At 40.8% G+C, this 22,613-nt stretch overlaps 2 protein-coding genes across 2 annotated transcripts; both read right to left on the minus strand.

Annotated features, from left to right (window-relative positions):
* On the minus strand, positions 1–2,362 carry gpr25 (G protein-coupled receptor 25). The gene has a single exon (XM_084062702.1). The coding sequence runs from the start codon at positions 2,262–2,264 to the stop codon at positions 1,104–1,106; it is 1,161 nt and encodes a 386-aa protein (XP_083918828.1). The 5' UTR covers positions 2,265–2,362; the 3' UTR covers positions 1–1,103.
* A 2,116-nt stretch (positions 2,363–4,478) lies between these two features.
* Positions 4,479–17,771, minus strand: olfml3b (olfactomedin-like 3b). The gene is made up of 4 exons (XM_084062701.1): positions 17,552–17,771; positions 12,839–13,127; positions 6,592–6,944; positions 4,479–6,001 (listed from the first exon to the last, which is right to left on the minus strand). The coding sequence occupies exons 1-4, from the start codon at positions 17,657–17,659 to the stop codon at positions 5,561–5,563; spliced, it is 1,191 nt and encodes a 396-aa protein (XP_083918827.1). The 5' UTR covers positions 17,660–17,771; the 3' UTR covers positions 4,479–5,560.
* Positions 17,772–22,613: the final 4,842 nt, after the last annotated feature.

Genomic DNA, 22,613 nt, shown 5'->3' on the forward strand with positions numbered 1-22,613 from the left:
AAATAGGAAAAAGTATAACAATAATAATATAGGCTAAATGAAATATAAATTTGGAAAGATGAAAGATTTACTCTACAAAGGTGTTTGTAATTTAACTAATGTTAAATCAATAAAAGTTAACAAACATTCTTAGCTAGAAATGCTAGAATTTCCTTTCCTTTTGGCCTATTTATTCCATAATAACCAATGCGTTAATAATATTATTACAGCGTGTTATGCACATGAGTTTAAACCTTAACTTAAAATCAAGGAGATCTTTTTTTAGTACCCAACAAATTCAAGTTCACTTGTATCAAATTTATATTAATAGGGTTATCAAAGCGTTGCAAGCTTACTCTAACTTATGCCAAAAAGCTTTTTGAACAGCTTTTTAACTATGAATATATTTGTCAGTATGAAGACTCACCTCTTCAGACTCCACTTTAGCCCAAAGCACTTGCCCTAGCCTCGACGACCTTGCAGTCTTATGCAAAGGCTAAAATGTAATTTAAATAGCATGTTATGTAGACAGATACCAGGTTCATTTGTTGACCTGCGGCATCCCATAGTTTGTATAGTTTCAATGTAAAGATTTTTTACATTTCTATACTATACTGTTTAGACTGATGATTGGTTCTTAGTTTACTTGTGATCCTAGATTACTATTTCTATGCATTTTATGTATTACCTTGTGTTTACCTTGCTTACTGTAAATCGCTCTGGATTAAGAGCGTCTGCTAAATGCCCAAATTGTAAATTGTAGTATTTATGTATGTCAGTGGATATTAACTCATTTATGAGAACTCACAAGGCTCACAAAATGGAAACAAATATCTAATGCTTTAAAAATGAGGGCCTGTACTCCATCACAGTGGTTCTCAAAGTGGGGTCTGGGGACCCCCAGGGGTCCTTGAAGGGGTTCCCCAGCAAAGTGATTTATTATAGCTTGGAAGTAGGAACCAAATGGACCCTTGCAGGCATGTAACTCTGAGAGTGTACAAATGGAACCAAATGGACCAGTAAAGGTCCATTTGGTTCCATTTGTTCATTCTCAGAGTTATAGGGGTATACATACCAAACCAGGGGTCCCCAAAATTAAAAAAGTTTGACAACCACTGGCTCTATCAGATGTTCTGGTCACCAGACTGAAGTCGCAGTCTAAAGGCATTCGTCCCGAAGGTGTCTGAGTTGTTGGTGGTGAACGAGGCCGAGGAGCTGAGGATCTGAGGACCCTTGGACCTCCTGCCCAGGCAGACCAGACCCAGGCTCACCGCCTGACGTCTGAAGTGATGGTCCAGGAAAAAGTAGATGGCCGGGTTCACGCAGCTGTTGAGGAAGGCCAGGCAGCAGGACAGAACGATGCCGTCCGTCTGCCACGACGGAGTACAGCCGGCGCCGTTTTTAGAGAGACGGGAGCCGATGACGATGGTCTTGAAGACGTTGAACGGAAACCAGGACACGACGAAGGCCACTATGATGGTGAGGACCATCTTGAGGGAGTGCCGTCGTCTGGCATCGGCCCGGGGATTCCCTCCGGCCGCGGCGGCGCAGTGCTTGTGTAGGCGTACGAGAATGGTGCCGTAGCAGAGGACGATGATCAGGATGGGCAGGGCGAAGGTCAGCAACACGGCGATCAGGCTCATGCTGAGGAAGAACAGGGATCCGTCGTCGTCCACGCAGACCGAGACCGCTCCGTCGTCGTCGTCGTCATCGGCAGACCGCTTCACCACGGTGCGGTACACCAGGGACGGCAAGCCCAGGAGCAGGGACATCGCCCAGACCGTGACACACGTGAGACGAACGCACCGGCTGCTCCGCAGGAACCTGGAGTCCATAAGTTTGACCACGGCCAGGTAGCGGTCCACGCTCATGCAGGTGAGGAAGAAGATGTTGGAAAAGCGGTTGACGGCGATGACGTAGCTGCTCAGCTTGCACAGCACTTCCCCGAAGTTCCAGTAGCCCCTCTGGTTGGCCGAGACGGCCCACAGGGGCAGCGTCAGGACGAACACGAGGTCGGCGCTGGCAAGGTTCAGCACGAACGTGTCCACGAGCCGCCGGCCACCCTGACCCTTCCTCTTACCCTTGGTGCCCACGACCGCGATCACACAGAGGTTTCCCAGGAAGCCGATGGAAAACATGAGGAAGTACACGATGGGAAGATAGATGTGAGAGCCGTGGAGGTTTGAGCCGGGACAATCCTCCTCGTTGGTTAGAAGATAAGACATGTCATCATCTGTATAGTTATATTCGCTATAGTCATCATCATCATCATCAGAGTACTCCATTCTGTGACTAAAGACGAAAGAGAAGTTGTTTACTGCTCTTATGCCCGTGGTTGGCTGGTACACTGACGATATACTGTAGAGATGCAGCAGAAAACCACAGGCAACCTAAACCTAGGTCACATTTCCTCCCTTCCTTGTAGTCCTTTAATTTCCTTTGAGCCATCTCTCTTACCATCGTTTTTCTTCGATTAGGGGTTTGTTCACAGACATAGACCTACATTTCTGTTGATTTTTCATTTTTTTTGCAAGATTAACCTTTAATGCAAGGTTTGCATATTTATGTGCCAAAGGTTAGGCCTATCTATGCTGTTAGAAGAGATGTCATGAATTCAACTTGTCAACACTGACACCAAGAGGCTGAAAGGGTGAATAGAATCTGGAAGTGAATTTGGTATTGCTTCATTAATCCATTAAGACCGGGAAAGCATCAGTGTCATTTTAGATTTCTTTGGCTTTTCGTAAAAAATAGTGCAAATCTTTGAACGTTTAACTAAAATTTTTGCTTCTGGGGGTCCCTGGAACAAAACATTTTGAGATGGGGGTCCGCCAAATACATATCTAAAAATGTTTTATAAATCGAAACAGTATGTTGCTATGTCAGTGGTGCTCCAACTTTTTCATGTCAAGGACCCCCATTTCAAAATATTTGGTTCCAGGGACCCCCAAAAGCAAATATTGGAGTTAAAAATGTTCGCTTTACAAAAATATATATATTCAAAGATTTGCACACATTTTCAAGAATTCTGTTTCAGCTCTGTGCGGTTTTAGAGAAGTAGAAAAACTCCCGACTAGACACATACAGTAACTTCAACATGCCAAACAACACTGTTCTGTGTGAAAGCCTTATAGCCATCGAACCTCAGAATGGTGAAGTAGAGCAGGGTGTTCTTCACAGCTTCTTCACAGCTTTCATGACATCTGACAATTCAGCACTAATTTATTTGGCAACGTTAAGAGTGACTCCCTGTAACCTGAGATGTCCTGTAACTAGCATGCAGTTTACCCTGTAACCTGTGTAGCATGCAGTTTACCCTGTAACATGTGTAGCATGCAGTTTACCCTGTAACCTGTGTAGCATGCAGTTTACCCTGTAACCTGTGTAGCATGCAGTTTACCCTCTAACCTGTGTAGCATGCAGTTTACCCTCTAACCTGTGTAGCATGCAGGGCCTCCATCAGGTGCACACATAGGAGCCACCCAGGGCTCCAGCACCTGCCTGTTTTACTCTCAGAGGAGAAATTGCCCTTCTCTTATTTAAATATGGGTATGGCTGAACCACAGTTGCTCTCCACCCTGCTCTCATTCAATACAGATACAGAGTAAAAAAGGCACGAAAATAGCTAATTAAGTTGTCAGCACTCGCTATGCAACGCTTTTAAAAACACGCAACAGAAGAAGGAAATGTAAACGTTTCTCAGACATATGTGGGCGTGAAGTGTGGTTCACGTTATAGGACATTATGCAAGTAACACTCAAAAGTGTGAACTTGCTTCTTGGTTCTGTTGACAGGCTTTTTTATTAGGGCTTATCTATTAATCATAATCATTAATATTTGTAATTATATGAAGTATGTACACTTTTACTTTTTTGTTTACTTGGTCTGCTCTTTTTTTCCCTCTACACCTATACCTCTTTGCCAAAAACAGCAGATCTACAAGCTCACAACGCCTCGCGCTGCGAGGCGTTGTGAGCTTGTAGATCTGCTATTTTTGGCTAAAGTTCTCCTCAGAAAAGGGATGTTAGGGTTCAAGTGGTTAAGGTAAAAAAAAAATCATATCACACAAAGATTTGGCGGACCCCCTGTAGTAACTCTGAGGACCCCCTAGGGGTCCCGGACCCCCTGTTGACGACCCCTGGTTTAACTTATCTGTTGCTTGAATTGCTACTGTACCCCACACAGTGGGGGTTGGGGGTATAGTTGGGTAGTCTTTCTTTCAATTTATAATTGCTAATAGTATGTTGGATTCATGCACATTTAAAATAAAATAAAGTTAAGCCAAAATGAAGGGGATTAATAGGTGAATTAATAGTTTTCCAACTCATTCTCATGTGGCATAACAAATCCAAAGTGTTTTGGATGTAAGGTAATATAAATTAAGAATCATTGACTTGTGGTCTGCTAGGTTTGTTTGTATAAGCAAAAAGGAGTAGCTTTCACAGTGAAAGTATTATTATAATATCATGTTTGTATAGGAAAAGACACTGAATACTGTGTTATGTTTTGGTATTTATTCAACAATGGATCGCAGAAAGAACAGGGGATTAAACCATGCAAGAGGATCACTATTTTGACATCTTGGAAAAAACAAACAAAGTCAACTACAGGTCATCTGCTGTCTTCCATTCTGCTACAGTTCCATTTTAGCAAGAAATACAAGACTTAAATAACATAACAGTTACAGTACATCGTTTATATTTTTAGGTACAGTATATTGGAAATAAACCTGTTTCATCTGATTTATATTACCAAGAAAGGGAATAGTGCAACTGAGATGAAGCAAATACAATGTCCACCATCTGCTTATCATCAGAACTCATCAACTGTCGTGAATTTAGGAGAGCAGTCGTACTCATAGTTTGCCACATCAGAGCAACATAGTGTGACTTTAATCCATTAAGACACGCATCTGTGTTCATTTTTAGATTTCTTTGACTATTCAAAAATAGCAGATCTGCTATTTAAAAAATATCATGAACATTTTGTGCAAATCTTTGAATATATATATTTTTAAAGCGAACATTTGTACCGCAAATCGTATTGCTTCTGGGGATTCTACAAATGTCTTCTAAATCTCTAACAGTTTTTGGAAAAAACGTATGTTACTATAATATCAGTGGTGCTTAAAATCTTTCTCATGTCAAGGACCACCCAAAACTATTAGTATTTGGCCGCGGACCCCATCTCAAAATATTTTGTTCCAGGGACCCCCAGAAGCAAAGATTTGAGTTAAAGATGTTTGCTTTAAAAATATATATATATTCAAGATTTGCACAAATTTCCACGATTTTTCAAAAATAGCAGATCTACAAGCTCATAGCTCGGCACTCGGTGCCGAGCTATGAGCTTGTATATCTGTTATTTTTTTAATAGCCAAATAAATTTTAAAAAATGACACAGATGCGTTCCCGGTCTTAATGTGTTTACCTATGCAAGAAAACAAATGACAAAATCGGCCAATGGTTTCATGCCCCTTTAAACAAATCTTCATAATATACTAAATAACTACAGGAGCCTTTCTAAAGTCAGCCACTTTTTAACTTGCCGTTATTCTAATCTGATCTGAACGTTTCAGCTCTCACACCTCCAGTTTCTGTTTCATCACCAGCTTGTAGAGGATCTGATAGCCGTCGTCCCAGGCGTAGAGCAGCTGCTCCAGAGGGTTGTACTTGATGCTGGCGTGCGAGCCGTAGCGCTTGGGGAAGTACACCAGCGGCGCCTCGTCGGTGCTCACCAGGCCCGAGACGTCGAACACGCACTGCACGCGCGAACGCCCGGGCTGCTTGGTGTTGTACACCACGTACAGCGTGCCGCAGATGACGAACGCCGCCTCGGCGTTCTCCCGCGGACAGTTGGTGTCCCACATCTGCTCGATGTCCAGGGTGCCGGCGTCCATCTTGGCCAGGGAGATGTGGCCTCTCTCGTGCTGCTGCGTGGCGTAGATGGCCCACAGGCCTTCCTCGTCCACGGCCAGGTCGATCTTGGTCTCCGCGTTGAGGCCGTACACGGGCACCTGGTCCTGTGTTGGTGGGAATTCATTGGTCAAGCGGTGATAGGAATTAAACGGGGTCCAGAGCAAGGGGCCAGCTTCTGAGTTGTAAATTGAGGCTATATAGGAAGTGACAGTTCATATGAATGGCCTGTAGTCTCGCTGTTTCACCCATCCTCGTGTCAGAAGCAATTAGGCTCTATTCAAGTGGTTGGGTTTTTGCCGAATTTTACATTGATTTTATTACCTTAATAAACATTGTCATAAATACTATGTGCTTCCAGTCGCTAGTTTAAAGTCTCCTTTCAAAAAAATGGGACCATGGTAAATTATGGTCCCATTTATTTAAACATTGAAATTGAAAAATAGGCTTAATTTACGGTCTGTACAGTCTATGGGAGTAACGTTGTCCATATTTTTTACTGTCCATGGTTGAGAACCATAAACGATAACTATCAGGTCAAAGAGCGACATCTTGGCTCTTACGCCATGTAAAATATCATGTCATCATAGGACACAAAGATAAATAACATAAGATGAACAACATAACTAACGTACTGGAATAAACGTTACATATAAACAACCAATAATAGCATAATTTATGATTTCTTCCTCCTCACCTGCACGGGGAACACGGCGCTGTCCACCGCCGAGCTGTTCCTCAGGTCGTAGCGGACCACCATGGGCACGCCGTCGGCCTCCTTCACGTAGTAGGCGTGGTGCTTGTAGACGGCGTGGCCCGTGCCCTTCCAGGCCGAGGGCAGCTTCTGGAGCTTGGCCAGAGACGCGCCGGGCGAGCCGGTGAAGTCGTGCACGGAGTTGAACTCGTAGATGGCGTCTCCGTCCGTGCCGTTGAACACGTACACCTTGCCCGAGCGGCTCTCGCCGATGTCTTTGGTCCACATGCCCCTCGTGCCTCCGAGCCTCTTCAGGATCTTCATGGCTTTGATGCTGGAGATCATGTCCCTGCAGTCTAGAGGAGAGGAGATGGGTTTATGCTGTGTTCAGTGGTGTAGAGTAACTAAGTACATTTACTCAAGTACTGTACAATTTTGAGGTATTTTTTTTACTTTAGTTGAGTATTTCCCATTGTCAATACTTCTACTCCACTACATCTCAGAGGCAAATATTGTACTTTTACTCCACTACAATTATTTGAAAACTTTAGTTACTAGTTACTTTGCCGATATAAATTATTACATTATAAAACATACATTAACCACTTTAGCCCAACTGTACTGTATACTTGTCTTAGGCTATTTTAAAATATCCGATCAACAAGCTTGTAGATCTGCTATTTTCAAACATTTTAGTACTTTTACTTTTGGTACATTAAGTACATTTTGATACCAATACTTTTGTACTTTTACTATTTTTTTTTATTACAGACTCTTATTTGTAACAGAGTACTTCTACATATTGCAGGGTTCCCACACACTTTCAACAATGAATTTTCAAAACTTTTCCATAACTTTTCTAAAGTATTTTACCCCATTTCCAGGACTATAGAAATCATACAGTGCAATAATGACACTCTTAAACCAGTCTGCCATCAATGCCCCGAGACAGACTCGAGCGAAGGTGTCACGTGACAAAAAGATCAGATCTACAAGTTAACAACGTATCAAGTAGCACTGCGTGTTACCACGTTTTACCCATCTTGCACGTAATGTTAGACAAAAACAATGTATTTCGTTGCTGTCGGGCAGAAATCTCTTATCTCCGTACTCTAACTCCTTGTTTTTTTGTAAATCAAACAGTGTCACACATAAGCATCAAAAGTAACAGAGTAACAGGCGACGTGTTTTGAGCTTGTAGATCTGCTACTTTTGCCATTTTAGAATTTTAATCCTGAAAAGTAACAGATTTGGACATATGAGGTTTCCACCCGACAGAGACGATAGCCAAACATTTTCCAAAACATTTGATTAATTCCAAACCTTTTCCAGGCCTGGAAAACTGTTTTTCTAATTTCAAAATATTTCCAGGAATTTCATGACCGTGGGAACCCTGATATTGATACTTTTACTTAAGTAAAACATTTGAGTACTTTTTCCACCACTGGTTGTGTTACAATAACAGCAATCTTGTGTGAGTGTAAAAGAAAATGGGCCTGAAAGAGTTAGATTAACACTCTGGATTTGCAGTGAAGTGACCTTAACATTGCCTTCGAAAAACTGCCATTGACGTCTATAGAAGTCATTTCTAATCCAACACTTAACCGCCGTTGACTTCCATATAGACGTCATTTGGTGTTTTCAGTGATAACGATAGAGTTATCAGATTTATAAAAATATATATTCTCTCTGATTTCTTTTCCCAGATTGCGTTTTTGGTGAAAACAAGCCACATTCAACTGCCGATAACTAAAGAAGGAAAGATTGTGGTTACAATTTTTTTTTCTACCCCCAGACATCTGATGTTCACATCTTCTTTGAAAAACATGTATGTGGGTCTCCAAAGATTAGTAAAAACGCTGGCACTGGCTGATGAATTAATTCATTAATTCCTGGCAGTGAATGTGTTAAACACTAATACATGTCTCAGCAGGATCTAGAAAATGTGTCCATGCATTCATCTCTTCAGTAAACTTTTAGACTATACTGTAACAGTGTATTTACAGGTCTCCATAAAAAAAAACGACTGCAGTTGATACAGAACGCTGCTGCTCGAGTCCTTACTATAATACCAAGAAAGTGGAGCATACAGTATCACTGTAGTTCTTAAATCCTTACACTGGCTCCCTGTGTGTCAAATAATTGATTTCAAAATACTCTGTTGGTCTATATTGAATGGTTTGGGGCCAAAACCCAAAATGTATTTCTGATCTTGTACGATATCACAAACCATCCAGACCTCTCAGGTCATCTGGGATAAAAGATCTGCTCTCTGTCTCTAAAACCAAACATAAACGTGGGGAAGCAACATTTAGTCGTTATGCACCACATATAAAGCCTAGAAAAGGGCTGTATAAATCATATGTATTATTATAATTATTATTATTATTATATCTGGAACAAAAGCTTGAAGATCTGCTATTCTTTTTAAATCGTGTTTTTTTTTCTTCAAATCTTTGAATATATATATTTTTTTAAAGCAAACATTTTTAAGTAAAGTCAAATAATTGGAGTAATCTTTCCACCACTGCGTGGTAATAACATACACAGCATGCACACGCAAACGAGACAGATGTAGAGAGCAATTACATGCAGTACCTACCTACTACTAATTACCTGTATATCTCTGAGATATACAGATAATTAGTAGTAGGTACTGTATGTAATTGCTCAGGGGTTTCAAAATAGGTGCGTCAGTGTTTATTTTCACATGTTTTCAAATTACAGACCTCTGAAAGGGGGGGTGGGGGTGTTGTTGTTGGGAGGGAGGGAGGGCTCAGGAGGAGAGGAAGTGGTATTTTTGACAAACAAATTCATCACGACAAACTAGGTCAGGCTCAGAGCAGCCCATGAAGCCAAGTTATTCTCAGAAACGCTTTCCGCATCAAAAAAGAAGGTTGAAAAACGGTGAGCACTAGGAGGAATGCAAAATAAATAAATAAAAATCCCTCAGTATGAGTAATTACTGACTTATCACTGAAATGATGCATGGCTAGTGAGCTCAAAATTGGTAATAATGGCTACTTTTCTTTTATGCATTTTCTTTGATTCAGGTAGGCCTACAAGACAAACTGTGATCTTCATGGTCGAGTCATATTTATCATTTTCCAGGGGTCGGCAACCTGCCAACATTCAGAGGTGTAAAGTAACTAAGTACATTTACTCAAATACTGTACTTAAGTACAATTTTGAGGTATTTTTTACTTTACTGGAGTATTTCCAATTTACTTTTACTTATTATTTAGAAAACTTTAGTTACTAGTTACTTTGTAGATTTGGATTGTTATTACAAAACATGCATTACCCACTTCAGCCCTATATACATTTCGACCATTTGAAAATAGCCGATCTACAAGCTCACAATGCGTTGCGATGCGACGCATTGTGAGCTTGTAGATCTGCTATTTTCAAAAGATTTTTATATACATTTGAAAACTTGGGACCTTATGCATAATACTTTCTACTTTTGGTACTTCAAATACATTTTGATACCAATAGACTTTTGTACTTTTACTCGAGTAAATTTCGAATTCCAGACTTTCACTACTACTTCTACATTGCACTATTGATACTTTTACTTAAGTAAAAAATGTGAGTACTTTTTCCACCACTGCCAACATTGGCACAGGGGAAGGTGATCACTGGCAGACTGGCATAAGTGTGAGAGAGAGGATTTTTATTTTTAAATAAACTTCTTTTTTTTTTAAATGTAGTCAAATAAATTAAGTCCCCTCATATTTGTATTTAAATTACATCCTGCACATAATTCTACATTAATTCAAACTCTCAACTCTGACTGGGGAGGGAGTCTGGGAGATAGGTGGAGTCTTTTAATAAATGTCAAAAGAAATATTTTATGTTGATGTGGTGTCATTATTAAACATAATGTTGATATGGCACACTGGAAAATAAAGAAAAGAAAAGAAAAACATGGCACTTTGTGTCAAAAAGGTTGCCAACCACTACCTACAAGCTCCAAAATCAACCATCCAGAGACAGAACTTTCTTCCTATGACTAATCCGCCAAACGTTCTTCCTGATAAGACAGTTTTCATACTCGTTTTACTGCCAACCAAACTCCCCTGCTCAGTAATCTGATTGAATTTGTCATGTTGTGGTTTTGAAATGGTTATAGAAGGGTTGGAGTATTAGCCAGGCCTCCCTCTCACAAAGTGGTGGAAAAAGTACTCAAATTCTTTACTTAGGTAAAAGTTTCAATACCACGATGTAGAAATATTCCATTACAAGTAAAAGCCCGGAATTCAGTACAAAAGTATTGGTGTCAATACATATTTAGTACCAAAAGTAAAAGTCAACCTTTTGAAAATAGCAGATCTACAAGCTCACAATGCGTCACATGTAGATCGGCTATTTTCAAATGGCGGAAATGTATATAGGGCTGAAGTGGTTAATATATGTTTTGTAATAATAATAAAAATCTACAAAGTAACTAGTAAAGTTGTCAAATAATTGTAGTGGAGTAAAAGTATAATATTTTCCTCTGAGATGTAGTGGAGTAGAAGTAAAAGTACTGGAAAATTGGACATACTCCACTAAAGTAAAAAAATACCTCAAAATTGTACTTAAGTACAGTACTTGAGTACATGTACTTAGTTACTTTACACACTGCAGTTGGTCCAGAATGCTGCAGCTTGTCCTTTTAACAGGAAACATCTCCCCCACACTGGCCTCCCTTCACCTTTCACTGACTCCCTGCATGTTTTGGGATTGATTTTCAGATCTTATTGTTTGCCTTCAAAACATTAAATGGGATTTTTTGCCACAACCTAATCTCTCTGACTTTTAACAACCACACATCCCATCACGGTCACTGGCTGTCCCAAGATGTGACAGTTATGGTGTAATTCATTTTATTTATTATCTATATTTATCTTTTTAAATATAGAATTATTCATGTTTGGGCACTTATTACAATACATTTATTGTGAATTCAGAGCAAATAATTCACAATAATGTGGGTGGAAGAGGAAACTATCAACATTATTTTAAAGATTGTTTAAGAAAAGTTTTGTTTAAACATTTAGTCTTTAAACTGGGAAGGAAGGATAGTAAGCTAATGTGTGCGTATGGTATTCTGACGATATTCATATGGAAAGAAAGAGATAAGAAATGAGGGGGATTTACAACTTTAGTTACATCATTTACATCATTCTCATGTGGCATAATAACACAAGTGTTTTTATGTAAAGGTATAACTAAGAATCATTGACTTGTGGTCTGCTTGGTTTGTTTGTATAAGCAAAGCACTGAAAGTATTATTATATTTGTAAGAGTTATGTCTCCCAACCTCTGGAATGAGTTTCCTCTTGTATGTTAAGACTGACCCCTTAATGGGGGAAATGAGACATGGGGATGAATGCATTCTACTATTATGCCACCAAACTGTGAATGCCCTACCACCAGACATCAAAAAGTGTGACTTCCACTGACTTCCTATACCCTCCTTCAAAACCACCATAAGCTCAGTGGTTCTCAAAGTGGGGTCCGGGGACCCTCAGGGGTCCTTTGGGGGGTTCCAGGGGGTCCCCAGCTAAGTAGTATTAACCTCTTTATCCATTTATATGTTGGCTATTCAAAAATAGCAGATCTACAAGCTCTCAGCATGTCACTTCCAGCGAGCTTATACATCTGCTATTTTTGAACATTTTAGAAATGTTCAAAAATAATCAAACTTTTTCATTTTTTTTTAACACAAATCTTATCTTCTGGGGGTCCCTGACACAAAACATTTTCAGATGGCGGTCCACTGTGAAATACATATACATTTGGGGGTCCTTGACGTGAAAAGGTTTGAGAACCACTGTTCTAGCTTGCCAAAAAAACTGTAGGCCTACTGCTGTACTGCTCCTAGTATTGATGACCTCATGTATAGATAGTATTGTATGTCTTTATATGTCTTGATGAATTGAATACACAGGACCACAATGGAAACAAGGCCTCAGGGCTTTTTTGTGTTATCCTTTTAGCATCATTGTATAAACTGTACTTCTGTACCTTTTGCAAACTGTTAACCCATTAAGACCTGAACGCATCTGTGTCACTTTAGATTTCTTTGACTATTCAAAAATAGCAGATCTACAAGCTCATAGCGCGGCACCGAGTGCCGCGCTATGAGCTTGTAGATCTGCTATTTTTGAAAAATCGTGAAAAATATTTTTTTAATATTTTTTTCCGATGGGTTAATGGGTTAATAAAGTATTCAATCAGCCAATCAGAAGCGCCTCCTCACCTGAGAGCTTGGCGTACTTGACCTTGTTCTTCTCCTTCACCAGGGTGACCTGCTGCTCGATGAGCTTGTCGTCCACGTCCACGCAGGGCGCCGCGCCGCCGTTCTGCGTCTCCAGGTAGTCCAGCTCGCGCTCCACGCGGTCCACCCGCGTGCCCACGCCGTCCAGGTGGGTCCTCAGCGCCTCCTTCTCCTTGTCCAGGTTCTCCAGCTGGGAGACCATCTGCTGCTTCAGCTCCCGCAGCTCCGAGGCGTAGCGGGTCGTCTGCTCGTGCCACAGAGAGATGCGATCCTGTTTGTTGCAAAAAAGGAGATCAATCAATGGAACTGTTTTCCATGTCCACAGCCCACACATATACATAGATACTGCCAGTGGCGTGCACAGACATTTTGAGGGGCAGGTGCTCAAGTAAATTATACTTTTTTTTGTTTACTTGGTCTGCTCTTTTTTCCCTCTACACCTATACCTCTTTGCCAAAAATAGCAGATCTACAAGCCCACAACGCCTCGCAGCGCGAGGCGTTGTGGGCTTGTAGATCTGCTATTTTTGGCTAAAGTTCTCCTCAGAGAAAAGGGATGCTAGGTTTCGAGTGGTTATGGTAAAAAGAAAAATCATATCACATAAAGCCCCTGTAGTAGCTCTGAGGACTCCCTAGGGGTCCCGGACCCCCTGTTGAAGACCCCTGCTGTAAACTGAAAAAAACAATGTTTTTTTTTCTTCTTTTTTTCAAAAGGGCACTTCTGGTCAAGAGGGCAAAGGGCAGGTGCTCTAGCACCACCTAGAGTTTATCTGTGCACGTCCCTGCATAGATACTGCATTTAGACATACTCATTTCGTTGGTGAAAGGGCCTTCCTGTGTGGAGTTTGCATGTACTCCCCATGACTCCTAGGGTGGGTACCCTCACCAAAAACATGCCGTAATCCTGGTCTCTATACTGCCTCCCCCTGGTCAGTCTGATGGAGGGGAAAGGAACTGGTTGGAATAACATGTTCCTTCCACACGCTACGTCCTACCAGGGAAACCCCCCCCCCTGTCAGGTGATAAGAAGCTGCCTGCTCACTATATAGCGCTTTTATCCAAAGCGCTTTACATTGATTGTGCCATTAACCCATTCACACACACATTCATACACCGATGGCGGAGGAAACCATGCAAGGCACCAACCTGCTCATTGGGAGCAATTAGGGGTTCAGCGTCTTGCTCAAGGACACTTTGACACTAACTCTAGGGGAGCGCCCCAGCCCGGGATCGATCTGGGGACCTTGCGGTTTTCCAGTTCACTCTACCCGGCCACTCTACCCCTGAGCCACTGCCACCCCGTAATGTAATAGCTAGATGTGTTTACATTTTGGGAGTTAAACTAAAGGAATTGCCTTAATGATGGGTTGAAGTTGTGTACATCTCAGGGGAAATTTAAAAAATCACACCCTGTGTGAAGAGAGTGGTGCCTTTGATGAGCCCCGTATTGATGTTGTCATCAATGTTTGTTTATTGGACATACATACGGACGGACACACAGACAAAGTCAGATATAGGAGTGGTTGGCACCACCCAAAAAGCCTTAAAAAGTAAAATATTCCAGTAGTACAGTTTTGAGTTTTTTGTCTCCGCCAGGCCGAAGGCATGGTGGAGAGTATGTTTTACCCTCCGTCCCTCCGTCCGTCCGTCCGTCCGTGTGTGTGTGTGTGTGTCCGTCCGTCTGTGAACACCTAACATTGGTCAAGCTTCACGTGACATCACAATATGTAATATAAATAGGTAAGACAGAATTAATCAGGAACAGTACTTTCTTTTACCACCTTGCCTGACGGAGACCTGTGTTCCGAGGAGCACATTTTCTAGTTTTTTCTCTTTTATCTTGCAGCATGTTTTAAGGGTTTTTAATATCAAAATAGATATGTTTTAAGGATTGTAAAAGGATAGGCAAAGAATAAGCATTGTGATTCAGCCTATTCCTTTTTTTCGGTCATTGAATTTGGATTTTGTGTGATGTACATTGGTGATGATGATTTGTGTGTGTTGTAAGTCCACACAAGTGTTTTGATTTGTTGTAAACAAAGATAAACCAAAAATAAACCATTCATTCATTCATTCATTCATTCATACTTCTCCCCCAGCCTCATGCCAACAGGTGCAATCCTTACTGCAACTCTCCTATTCCTTGTTTGCAATAGTAAAGGGGGCTTCATATAGTTAATAATATCTGGAGGGCTTGAGGGAAGGTAAAGTACAATCCAATTATGGAAGTATCCATACACCTGGCTTCATAAAGGGAAAGAATGTAAGGAAACAAGATGAGACTTGTGACTGATTAATGAGGCGTGCATATTGCAACCTCAGCATGTACAGTACAGTACAGTACAGGCACCGTTTGATGTGATTTAGATAAGCACAGTATAGACTATAGAGACAGGAAACAGAAGGTGTGAGAGAGACGCCACACAGGTCTCCAGCTGGAATCGAACCAGGGATGTTGCAACGATGTGGTTCACAGACACACTGTACCCGGTTATCTACAGCATTGGTTCTCAAAGTGGGGTCCGGGGACCCCCAGAGGTCCTGGCGGAGGTACCAGGGGGTCCCTAACAAAAGTGATTAATATAGCGTCACAATAATTTTAACCACTTTATCCTTATTTCATACTTAGCCGATTACAGAATAGCAGATATACAAGCTCATAGCGTGTCACTTCGTGCCGCCCTATGAGCTTGTAAATCTGCTATTTTTGAAAAATCGTGAAAATGTGTGCAAATCTTTGATTATACTTTTTTTTTTTTTTAAGCGAACATTTTTAACTCTAATCTCTGCTTCTGGATGTCCCTGGCACAAAATATGTTTTGAGATGGGGGTCCGATCCGCAGCCAAATACAATACATATAATTTTGGGCGTCCTTGACAAGAAAAAGTTTGAGAACCACTGATATTCTACTCTACAGTGCTGTGCAACCCATAGCTTCAGCTGTTTTCTTTTTCTTTTGTTGCAAAGGTTACGGTTGTGGTTTTTGCTACAGTGTAGTTTCCAGGAAATGATTGTGTCTGGGAGGCATCTTGCTCTGGTTTACTGTACCTCTGACTGGTTTACTGTATCTCTGACTCAATTGCTTTCTCATGTACTTTTTATTTGGATAAATAAACACATGATACTGAATTTGTCATAAGATTAACCCATGCAATCCAGGAACCCATGTGTGTCTCTTTAGATTTCTTTGGCTATTCAAAAATAGCAGATATACAAGCTCATAGCCCAGCTCGTAGCTTGTAGATGTGCAAATCTTTGAATATATATGTTTTTTAAAGCAAACATTTTAAACTCAAATGCTACAAATGTCTTCTAAATCCTAACAGTTTTCTGAAAAACATATGTTGCTATATCAGTGGTGCTCCAACTTTTCCGTGTCAATTTCAAGGACCCCCAAAATGATATGTATTTGGCAACAGACCCCCATCTCTAAATATGTTGTTACAGGGACCCTCCAGAAGCACAGATCGGAGTTAAAAATGTTCACAATATATATATTCAAAGATTTGCACAAATTGTCACGATTGTTTTGAAAATAGCAGATCTACAAGCTCATAGCGCTATAAGCTTGTATATCTGCTATTTTTGAATAGCCAAAGAAATCTAAAATGACACCGATATGTTCCCAGTCTTAAAGGGTTAAGATAAAAGGTAGGCCTATTTAGGATCAGGAAACTTTAATCAAACCCAAACCTGCAACTTGCAATAAGCTCTCTGTGTCTCATACAGACACAGTGACAAGCTTTATGCTGCCAGACAGCAGACTTAAAAAGAAATACTGTAGCAAAGGCAGAATAAATCATAATGACCTTCATACTAAAGATGAATTCATCAACCCCTCCTTGTTCAACATCCATTTATAACATTCATGCTTCACAAAACACTTGTAACAGTCTTTCAAGTAGGCTATACTTAATTGCATCAGATCTTGCAAATTGCTCCTTTAAAAATAATAATCAATCCTCATTGACATTAACCAATTCTGCTTTGCTAATCTTAATCAGTCCCTTGAACCAGATTGCAGTACGTTTTAAGAGGAGCTGCATTTCTCTGTATTTTTCCTGAGCATTTCTCTGCACACATCTGCGTTCCATTGATGGAATCCCCATGTTCCTGGAAAATTATATTTCCTGAGAGCCACTCTCTGGACTCTGGAGCCCCGGGTTCGGAAGCAGTGGTGGGAAAAGTACTCACATTTTTAGCAATACCACATTATACAAATACTCTATTACAAGTAAAAAAGGTCTGTGTTCAAAATGTTACTTGAGTAAAAGTACAAAAGGATTGGCGTCAAAATATACTTAAAGTACCAAATATAAAAGTACTAAAATGTTTGAAAATAGATCTACAAGCTCACAACGCGTTGTGAGCTTGTAGATCTGCTATTTTCAAACAGTCTATGTATAACATCAGGGTTAAAGTGGTTCATGTATGTTTTTTAATATGGTAATTTATATCTGCAAAGCAACTAAGTAACTAAAGTTTTCAAATAATTGTAGTGGAGTAAAAAAGTACAATATTTGCCTCTGAGATGCATTGGAGTATAAAGTAAAAGTATTGAAAATTGGAAATACTCCAGTAAAGTAAAAAAAAATACCTCAAAATTTTACTTAATTACAGTACTTGAGTAAATGTACTTAGTTACTTTACACCACTGTTAGGAAGGGAGGAAGAGAAAGGGAGCGACAGTCTTACCTCAATTGCGAGCAGTCTCCTCTCCAAGTAGTCAATCAGTGCCTGGTGTTGTTGAGCGTTGGAAACGCAGGCCAACGCTGCAACAACCAACACGAGAACTGCTCTCATTTTGTCTGTCTGTCTGGATGGTAGACAGTCAGTCACTGCAGCCTCAGAGTGACGATCGAGGCTAGAGGAGAAGTGAGGGACCAACGTAGGAAGCAGACAGATTTCCCCAAAGCTTCACTGGAATGTTTTAGTAAGCACTCAGAGGAGGAGCTCAGGACTCAGCACATCTGGCACTGATGGAGCCATAATTATTATTCTCTCTGAAAGAAACACACGTTTCACAGCCCACCTACACTCTGCTAATTTAGAGACTTTGATGTGGTCGATTTACAATTTACAATTAAGGCATTTAGCAGACGTTCTTCATCCAGACCGATTTAGGCCTACAGTAAGCAAGGTAAACACAAGGTAACACATCAAATGCATAGAGACAGTGTAGTGAGTCAGTAATCTAGGATCATAGGTAAACTGAAGGTCCTATCATCAGTCTTTTTGAATATTTATTAGGCAGAAATGTAAAAAAAAAGTACAGTCAAAACACTTTGTCTAAAAGGTACGTCCAAAAAAGTCTTGCGGTCTTGTTTCCATTGGGGTTCCTGGTATTCAATTCATAAACATTATAGTATCAATAATAATATTTAATGAATATTTAATGATCAATACTCAACATAATACTGATGTTAACCTAACCTTGCATTTTGAGCTTGCAAGCTACTTTTGATGCTTTTGTGTGACGCTGTAGTATGATCAAGAAGGGTGTTCATTTACAAAAATAACATAATATATGTTTTTGCCTAGTATTTTATGTCTGTCATTAAATGTTTTGATGAATTGAGTACAAAGGACCCCAATGGAAACAAGCCATAGGCTTTCTTGGGTTTAAAATACTCTTAGCAGACCATTTATTGAAATGTACTTTCCTGTGCTTTTTTTTTGCAAACTGCTAATAAGGTATTCAATCAATCAATCAGAGGTTTCTGCCCCGACAGCAACAATATAAAAAACGTGCTTCTAGATGATTGGATTAATCAGAAAAGGTAATCGCTAAGAAGAAGATCTCTAAAGAAAATAATCGATAGTTGTTGCAGCCTTTGGGTTGCACGAAAGTCTGGAAAAACACTTTGACACAGGATCACCTTCCTCAGCATGAGAGGAGAGACAGAGAGGAAGAGGAATGAATGTGAGGGGGAAGTGAGGAGGAAGGGGGGGAGGGGGGCGATGTGAGGGGGAGTGAGAGGAAGTGAGCCCTGTAGTTTAACACAACCTGCACACCCACTTACACTACAAACCAATATAATATATGATGTATTGTTGCTGTCCAGCAGAAACCTGTTATCTCCATATTCGTTTTGTGTTTTTCTCGTAAATTAACGCCCCTACTTGATCATACTACAGCGTCACACAAAAGCATTAAAAGTAGCAGATCTACAAGCTCGAAACGCCTCGCAAAGCGACGCGTTTCGACCTTGTAGATCTGCTTTTGCTATTTTTGGAATTTGAATCCTGAAAAGTTACGGTTTTGGACATATGAGGTTTCAACCCCGAGACGATTAGGCACTGTATAAGACACCACTGTGTCATTATGTAATTAAAGACCCCAAAATGTGACCATGTCATTAACACCCACACAGCATGGCCTCTGCCTTTTTTAGGTATTTAATCATTTCTTCTTCATCAGTACTCTCTTATTTTCCTGTTTTCTTTTTTACTTCTTCTTATTGTATGTACAACACTGCCTCATCAAAGTTGATACTTTGGTGACTTAAACATTGTCAGATACTTGAATGTCTCCTTATTTTATCATCAATGAGGCGCAGTTTACGGAGCTAGTTCAGGCCAGGCAACTCAAGGGATTGGGCCAACCGATCAGGTGACTAGTCATGCACTTTTTCTCCTGGTCGGGTGGTTAAAGGTTCTGCGCTATTACGTGCTCACTCTGGCTTCCCTAGCTGAGCTGACGTGCGTCGCTACTGCTGCTCAGCTGCTGAGCAGCAGTAGCGACGCAGAGTCCCTACATTCTGGGGGGAGAACATTGAGCAAAGATGGAATCTACAAGCTCAGAATGCTTCGTGAGCTTGTAGAGTGCCAACTTGTCATCACCAAAGGGACGCCACGCCCCCTTTTGACGATGCAGCCATGACGGGGGTCAGACAGATATTATGTGTGGCGTCTCTCTCACACCTTCTGTTTCCTGTCTTTATACTATCCTTATCTAAATCACTTCAAAGACTGCCTATACATAATACATGCAATCTGCACGCCTCATTAACCAAGTCTCATCTTGTTTCCTTCAAGTTCTTGCCCTTTATGAAGCCACGGTGTATCTGATACTTTCATAACACATTAGTCTTCACGTATAACTTAAGGTTAATTTATACAAATGGTTTATGCTCTTTGTCTAAATGTCTCAATGCTTAATGCTTTGTGAATAGCACGCAACTGTTGGTGTAAATAAAAAACATCACCTGTATGCACTTGGGACGTATCATCAGTGTTGTAGCCTGGGGTCGACGGGTGTTTCGGGTCTCACAACATACACCGTCGCCCAGGTGACCCAGCCGGGGTTGATCAAGCCCCCGACTTACGCCGCAGTAGCTAGCCATGGTCAGTCCTCTTAGGGAAAGACGAGCGGCTCAGTCCGCTTCTCCGGAACTATACTCTGCTGGGACCGGGGGAGGCTCTGGCACGTGGAGGGACTAGGCTCTGTGGATGGCCCCTCCTTCGTCTCAACAGGTCCAGGACCTGAGCGTTGGACCAGACTCCCCCGTCTCCTGGGGCCGTGGTGGTACTGCAGGCTCCACTTGCGGCTTCACGGAAGACACAGGCTGGGGCGCCAACCCATACTGTACAGCTCCCGGGTGCAACGTCTACATTCCGGCTGTCATCCATCTCTCCGGTGGTCACCAGACTGTTCCTGGTTGTCACATTGTTGAAATGTGCTGTGCCTTGCCTTGCAACCATTTGGATTTGGTTCTGCTGTGTCTTTCGGTCACTTCTAGAACCAAACCATGGTTCGAGAAAAGTTCATTTAATGTTGAAAGAACAGAATGCAGAGCAGAGAGGATTAGCCACAGAATAACTAGCTTTGTTTACTTTAGTGGGAAACTGAAACCATTCATCTGTTCTCAGACTTCCCACTAAACGTTTGTCTATGCTTTCAAAACCACTTGATTGTTTACAGGCAGGTTTCATCAATTCATTCATCATCATTACTGTAATGTCATCTCAAAACATTATCTCTGTGGATGAGAGTTCATCCTCAGTGTTATAACTTAAAAATGGACTTAGGGTCCTAAATTAGACACGGGTTAAAGTACTGTGTAGCATCATTGTTTGACTGGTGAATCTTGTATCACTGTAACACATCTGGACATCTGATGCAAGACAAGGCAGTTTTATTTGTACAGCACATTTAAACAACAAGGCAATTTAATGAGCTTCACACAGAACATCAAGCAAAGGAAACGTATACAATGGCATTAGGATGCATAAAACAAAAGAAGTACAAAGTAACAGATACAGTTACAGTGCAGAAGAGAAAAGAAAAGTAACTTGATCAAAGGCAGCGGTGGGTTTGTTCCACATATGTGGTGCATACAAACTATACATGCTGCTTCCCCGTGTTTATTTGTGGTTGCAGGAACAGAAAACAGACCTTTATCCCAGATGACCTGAGAGATCTGGATGATTCATGATATCGTACAAGATCAGAAATGCATTTTGGCCCCTAAACCATTTAAAGCTTTATAGATCAATAGTAGTATTTTGAAATCAATTATTTGACACACAGGGAGCCAGTGTAAGGATTTAAGAACTGTAGTGACATGCTCCACTTTCTTGGTATTAGTAAAGAGCAGCTCAAAACTAGTCACAAAAGAGTCTCAAAACTAATACAATACAGTATGTTCAGCTTGTGCTGACTGTACTGTAGTGCAGTGGTTCTCAAACTTTGTCATGTCAAGGACCCCCATATTGACACTTATTAGCCCGCGGACCCCCATTTGAAAAGATATGCGGACCCCCATTTGAAAAGGACCCCCATAACAGAAGATTTTTATGGCTCTAGCAGTGATTCTCAACCATTTTAATTTCAAGGACCCCCAGTTTGACATGCATTAGGCCACGGACCCCCATTTAATGGCATTTCTATCTCTGGGACTCCAATTTATATTGTAAAAATCTATGTTAATTTAATTCTGAGAGTGTACAAATGGAACCAAATGGACCCGTTAGGGTCCATTTGGTTCGCTTAGGATGTATTATAGATTAATTAAAGTTAAGAAAAAGATATATTGATGGGGGTGGGGGTCGCAAATACAGACTATATATAAAGTAGTTAAAATAAGACCCTCCTTTAACAGCTGAAATATTAACTACACATTAATGCATCAGTATATTTATACTGATTACACTGAACAAACGATTGAATGTCCTATAGTTTCTTTGATGCAACCATTCTAGTGTCAGATATAACATGTGATATACAGTAACACAGCTGTGTTTTAAAGACTGTATGCGGAGCTGAGAGCTCCAAGAAGCTCCAGTGCAAGCCAGATGTTTGTTAGTGTTGGGGTTCCTGCACCTGCTCTGTGCTACGCAATATCTATGTGTAGGGCATCTGAGTCAGTGAATGACATCATTGCTGTCATAACTAACCCCGCCGGTAGTTCTGTCAGGTTCTCCTCTAGACTGTGGAACCATTGGCGCACTTGTCTATTTGAAACTGAACATGGTGGAAGTCTTTTTATTGTATTTCTTTTTCTGTAATTACATTTCTTTGTATGGTGTTTTTATTGTGATATGGATCTCCCTTGGGTCTGAAATAAAGATTGAATTGAATTGATTAAAAAATATATACGACTATAATGCTCCCCCACTACCACCATCACCACCACCACTAGTTTGTTGTTTTAAGGCAGTATATGATCATTTGCGTACAGTCAATCCTGCTCTGGGATCATTTGCCTGTAGGGTTGTGTATGTGTGCCAGTGATTGGACGGAGCATTACCTGGT

The sequence above is a fragment of the Gymnoscopelus microlampas genome (assembly GCF_963454915.1).
Source record: "Gymnoscopelus microlampas genome assembly, chromosome: 7".
In the NCBI taxonomy this organism is placed as follows: Eukaryota; Metazoa; Chordata; class Actinopteri; order Myctophiformes; family Myctophidae; genus Gymnoscopelus; species Gymnoscopelus microlampas.